Source organism: Octodon degus, unplaced genomic scaffold (genome assembly GCF_000260255.1).
Source record: "Octodon degus isolate 3935 unplaced genomic scaffold, OctDeg1.0 scaffold00051, whole genome shotgun sequence".
Classification (NCBI taxonomy): Eukaryota; Metazoa; Chordata; class Mammalia; order Rodentia; family Octodontidae; genus Octodon; species Octodon degus.
The window spans coordinates 4,032,814-4,038,813 of record NW_004524627.1 but is presented as its reverse complement, the minus strand read 5'-3'; the positions used below and the strand labels follow the sequence as shown (position 1 = coordinate 4,038,813).

At 33.5% G+C, this 6,000-nt stretch overlaps 1 protein-coding gene across 2 annotated transcripts in view; it reads right to left on the bottom strand.

Annotated features, from left to right (window-relative positions):
* Positions 1 to 290: 290 nt before the first annotated feature.
* Vps37a (VPS37A, ESCRT-I subunit) overlaps positions 291 to 6,000 on the bottom strand; it is a 28,824-nt gene continuing 23,114 nt past the window's right edge. The window contains exons 10-12 of one of the 2 annotated variants that reach the window (XM_004633059.2): positions 4,607 to 4,750; positions 3,386 to 3,466; positions 291 to 1,834 (exon numbers count right to left, since the gene is read on the bottom strand). In XM_004633059.2, the coding sequence (XP_004633116.1) occupies positions 3,386 to 3,466; positions 4,607 to 4,750 (225 nt within the window). In that variant the 3' untranslated portion in view covers positions 291 to 1,834. The remainder of the gene's footprint in view (positions 1,835 to 3,385; positions 3,467 to 4,606; positions 4,751 to 6,000) is intronic. The other variant, XM_023717317.1, reaches the window with a different exon arrangement.

Sequence of the window (6,000 nt, the reverse complement as noted above, 5' to 3'; positions counted from 1 at the left end):
GGTGGGTGTGGGGAAGCACACTTGTAATCCCAGTACTCTGGCAATCTGAAGCAAGAGGATTAAAGTTTGAGCCCAGCCTGTGGCAAGGCTCTTGTCTCAAAACAAAAAAATGAAAAAAATGGCTGGGCATGCAGTTCACTGTAAAGACCCTGGGTTCAAAACTGGAAAAAAAAAAAAAAAAAAAAAAAAAGCAAAAGAGAAGTGATCAAGAAAATATACAATGAAAGTACACCATGAATTTTAAAAAAAGGTCCAAATATAAAATATTCATGATATCAAATTGGGAAAAATTAAAAGTTTCATGTTTATTGACAATACAATCACTCTAGAAAAGTATTTTTGTAGAATCTACAAGGCTAAGTACATTACCACTCTATTATGCACTAATTCACACTGTAGGCATAAGAAGTGCATTTCCCATTACACGATATGTACAAGAATGTCCATAACTGCTATATTCTTAATGTTCAAAATTTGAAAACAACCCAAAAGTTCTAACCAAACACCACCACCATATCTATAATTATAAGTGCAAGAAAGCGCATACAATATTTCAGATGTTTAGATCTATTTTTTTAAGAAGTTTGAGAAGAGGCAAAATGAAGATGAAGCCAGTGTAGTGGTATTCGGGGAGGTGGTAGTGCCTGCAAAAGAGGCATAACATTTTGGGTGCTAGGATTTTCTGCTTTTATCTGAGATCATAGCCTATGACACAATACAACAAATCACTGAACACAGAACAAATAAATGAGAAAATTCAATTAAATTCATTAAGATTTAGGATTGTGTAAAAATTAAATGTTAAGTTTATATATTATACTTTATCAGTGATGATGAACCTTTTAGAGCTTTCAGTATTTAAAAATATCCTCACCACCACAGCACTGTATTATTTTTTTGTTTGTTTTGGGAATTAAGCTCAGGATGTTATAATTGCCAGTCAGGCATTTGTGCCACTGGGTTCTTTCCCTGGCCTTGCTTTTGCTCTGCATTTTTCTTTACGAACGTCTAACTCACAGTAAAGATTGGAACAATTCATTGACTTTTTTATAACTATATTTACCATTAACAAAGATTGCTAACATAATTTAGAAAGTATAATTATCCAACCACAAACTCACTGATAATATATTTTAAAAATATTAGAATCAAAGTTTCTTTGGGGCTGGTTTAAGTGAAAGATATTTTTTATTAAATAAGCCATTTACTTATATTGTTTCTTAAATGCTTTAGTTTTAAAAATAAAACAATATATAAAAGCAGCTGTTTACTCTCTTGATTTATTGTAAGTATTAAAAATTATGACTCAAGATGGCATATTGGGGGATTTTGTGTTTCCTGACACTATGAATAGTCAAAAATAAATTGTATTTTATCATCCAGAAAGAAAAAAAGTATCCACAGTTGAAAATACAGTTTTTCAAAAAAGGTTGAGAGTAAAATAATCTAATGCAGAATTCTTGACAAAGAAATGAGGCAACTTCTAATTAAAACTACAAATTTAAATTAAGTAGCTTTATAAAACATTGAAAACTAGCTAAAATTACATGCATAGGCATTTAATCAATAAGAGGAATAGCAGTGAAGTTTAAATATGATAGGATTTATCAATAAATAAACATTTTTAGTGCAAATAGTGCAGAAAAATTCCTCAAAGATGATAGCAATCATTCTAATCTATACAAAATCAGTCTCAGTCCTATATACAATCTATATTGTACTGTATATTTGTGAATTCTGCCACTGTGATGAAATGCCGACTTGCAAATCATAACACAATGTGCTTAGCTTCATGTCCCACTTTTCTCTTGGCAGTTCATGTTTTCAGGAAAATCTGGAAAGAAAAGAAAATTTTAGATTTCTAAGATTTAAGATGATAAAATTTCAACCCTTTATGTTCTTTGCAATTAAAATTTACATAAAAAATAACTTGATTAGAAGGGAATGGGGTGAGGAAAAGATTTTAGTATTGTCATATTAATAAGCAATTTTTCGAAGTTAATTTTTTTGTAACGCTGCTGAGAATACAAATTTGCTATAAAAATTAGCCCTACATTTAAGAAGATTTCCCCTACAAAGCTCAAAAAATAAGATATAAAACAATTCAAAACTGGTAGCAACGTGAAACATAGGGACAGATGAATTTGAACTGAATATGAGAAAGGTCTGCCACCTCTTCCCAGGAGTGTACTTCCTTTTTAAGGAGAATTCCCAAGTTCTTTCCCCAAGTCTACCCTTTCAGCCCAGTGGGTTGATTAGAGGACCACATAATACTAATTACCCAGGCCAAATTAATTAGGCCTGGATGTACATCTCACCTCTCTCTTTCCTGAAAATTTGTGTTAGAGCTCCAGAGACTTGCTAGACTCCACTGGCTGCATGCATTGTCAGATGACATAATCGACTGTTGGCAGCAGTGGTGAAGGGTGATTGAAAGCATGTGCTTAGAATTAATAAGGCCCTGGGCTTCATCCCAGCTCTCCCAAAAGAAAAAAAAAAAAAAAAAAAAAAAAGCTTAGGAAGAAAGAGGAGCTGTATTTTATTTGTTTCCATTATGTATCTCTGACTTATCAAATAACCTTGGTTTTACTTAAGTTTGCTGGAGATTTATTCTTACACTCAGTCATTCCTAAAGCAAAACAGATAGAGAGGGGAAGGAAAAACATCAGGTGAAAAATGATGAGTTGGTAGGGAAAATACAGAACATATAAGATAACAAAAGGGGAAAATGGAAAATTAAAATGAAACATCTGGAATGTGTGCCAGATTATAAAATTTTAAAACCAAAGAAAAATTTGGCACGTATACTGTCCTGGCTCACTATATTTTTTTTTTTTTTTTTTTTTGAAAACATGGATTGAACTCAGGCCCTTGCGCTTGCTAGGTAAGCGCTTATTCTACTGAGCTATCTCCCCAGCCCTTCACTATAATTTTTGCAGCACAGAAATTTTACAACACACGTGGTACTCAGGAACATCATTTTGTTATTTCTGTGTAGGAAGAGCACTAATGTCAGTAGAAAATTACTGAAGTAATCTGAGTGTGAGAAGAGAAGAGACAGACTGAAAGTTCATTTCACAGGAAGAAATGATAAGACCATTGAATAATAAGTCAGCCAAGAAATATGGTATATGCTACATATCAGCTAGGAGAAAGGAACTAATTATAATTGGAAATTCTTCTCATCTTAACCAATATCCAAAAGATTAATGGTTATATGCTTATTTATAACATATTTAATATAATACAAAGTGTATGTTACAAAATATAATAGCTATAAGAATGGAATTACTTTTAAATCTGTCTAAACAAGCACTGTGAAGAACAGTTTGATTCAAAAATACTTATGCAAGAACCCTAAGACTTGAAACTGGAATAGACTTACCTATAGAGGAGCATGAAAATGGCTGTGCATCGCTATCACCTGTTGAAGTTTCTCTTCCTTGGCTCTTCTACAATGGCAAATCTAGAAGATAAATTATTTAGAATGTCAGTCACTTCCTCCAAAATACAAAATACAATGTTACAACAAAATTCTAAGTAGGAGACCTTTAACCTGCCATTACGTCAAGTTTTAAATGCTGAAGGTAGTTAATACTTCCTATCAGAGAAGTATGCAATTTTATGTATAAGATAGTCTTTACCTTCAATATAAAATAAACCCTGATCCTTTACATCAATTCTCTGAGTATTTATTTTCAATATCTGTATTTCTAAAATATGGTAGAAATCTTATTGCTAGCCATAAAGATAAATAAAAATCTCCAGGCACAGATACAGTTAGAATAATGGACCAGAAATCAATGCCTTACTCATACTGCAATGTAGGCAAGTCACTATTGCCCTGCACTTTAACTCTCACAAAAATTAAAGATAAGTCTGCATCCCACCTGCCTTAATATTATACATAATATGTCATATATTTCATAATTTTACTAATTAAATATTATGTTTTGGGATGTTTCAGAGAAAGTAGGTAAATATTGGCCAGTTGTGGTGCATGCCTGTAATCCCAGAACATGGGAGGTTAAGGCCGGAGGATCACCATGAGTTTGAAGCCAGCTTATGCTACACAGTGAGTTCAGGACCGGTCTCAACTACACAAGACCCTGTCTCAAAAAAAAACCCAAAAAACACAAAAAAACACAGAGAAAGGAGGTAAATATTTATGATTTTACTAAAGGGATTTATTTTGGCTTTTTTAAAATACAATGGAAAAAATCAACAGAAGCTATTTCAGAATATTCTCTTTGTTTAAAGTTTAGTCTGTACAAGTTATTGTCTCTTAAACAATTTATAAAATAAGTTATTCAGAAGTATGTAACAACTGTTAAAACCTGTGCTGACTTACCAGCTACTAGGTTGCTAGTTACCAGCATTTTTGAAAAAGAACTATTATGGTATTTGATTTATCTGCTTGTGTACTCAGAACAAGCAGGTTTAAAGTGACAGTGGAATGTTGCTATCCTTCCCAATAAAGGCTCTTCAGATTCCTCTCATAGTATTCAAATCTCCAGCTCAGTAACAAGCTGAAGAGTGTACTTTAATTGTATTTAAGTAATTTGATATTATGTTGTTATTTATCCTTAACTGAAGAGTTACATACTGTTCTTTTTTCCATGAAGCTACTGAGAAAATCATCTATTTCAGTTTTTCCCTCCAAGAAATCTTCAGCAATATTATCAGATTCTTCCTCAGCTTCATGTGCAGCTACTTTCAATCTTGCCTGTAGGGTACTTGCACTACAGCTCTGAAAACAAAAATAAAAATCTGCCAGTCATTACATCCTCAGACTTCTGAGAGGGAAAGAAAAGAGGCACAGAAATGTAGAAGCAACTTGTCATATGCTACCTATAGCCTCTTCTTCAGTGTTTGGATATGATGTAGACAAAGAAACCAATCCACTGGCTGCAAACTATTGAATGAAAAACTGGACAAATCCTGGTCTTTTCCTGGGTTTTTTTTTTTTTTTTTTTTTTTTTTTTTTTTTTTTTTTTTGGTGGAACCGAGGATTGAACTCAGGCCCTTGCACTCGCCAGGCAAGTGCTTATTCCACTGAGCCATCTCCCCAGCCCCACTCCTGGGTATTTTGGAATTCAGTGGCTGTGGACAGCACTAAGTGACTCCTTACTTGTTGGTATTCCTGTTCTTGTTTATTGATCTTTCCTGAGGTGTGGGCTGGACCTAGAGATTCACTTCTAATGGGCAGAATATAGCAACAGTGATGGGAACCAGAGCTGGAAGACACTGTGGTAGAAGACTGAAAACTACAAAACACTACAAAAAAAATACTTAAAGACATGAATTAGAAAGACATCCCATATTGATGGGTTGGAACACATAGATGACAACACTAACCGAAGTAATTTAAAAATTGAAATCTATAAACTGTATTTGTAGAAAGAGAAAAACCCATTGTAAAACTTATAGAGAATCTCATGTTGCAACAGTCAAAAAAATCTAGAAATAAGAATAATGGAAGATTCATACTTTCTGGTTTCAAAACGTACTACAAAGCTAGGTTAACTGAAATAGTATGGTACTGGCATAATAAGAACATAAAGACTGAACATAATAGAGAGCCAAGAAATAAACTCTCACATAGAAGACTAATGATTTCTGGCAAGGGTGTCCAATCCCACTCACTAGAGAAAGGAGAGTCTTTTTAGTAAGTGGTGCTGAAAATGCTGAATATCTATATGCAAGAGAATAAAGCTGGCCCCTTATTTTACTTAATAGACAAAAATTAACTCAAGATGGATCAAAGACCTAAATGTAAGAAATGAAAACATCTTTAATAATCACCCTCGATTACTGGAGTAGGTATCTCACTGGGATGCATCACAAGAAAAAAATGTACGTTAATTTACAATTTTCCCATTACCCTTATTAAAGCTGGTTATCTTTTTTGGTTTTTGAAACATGGTTTCACTATGTACTTCAGGCTGGCCCTGAACTCACTATGTAGTCCAAGCTGGTCTCAAGCTCACAGCCCTGGCT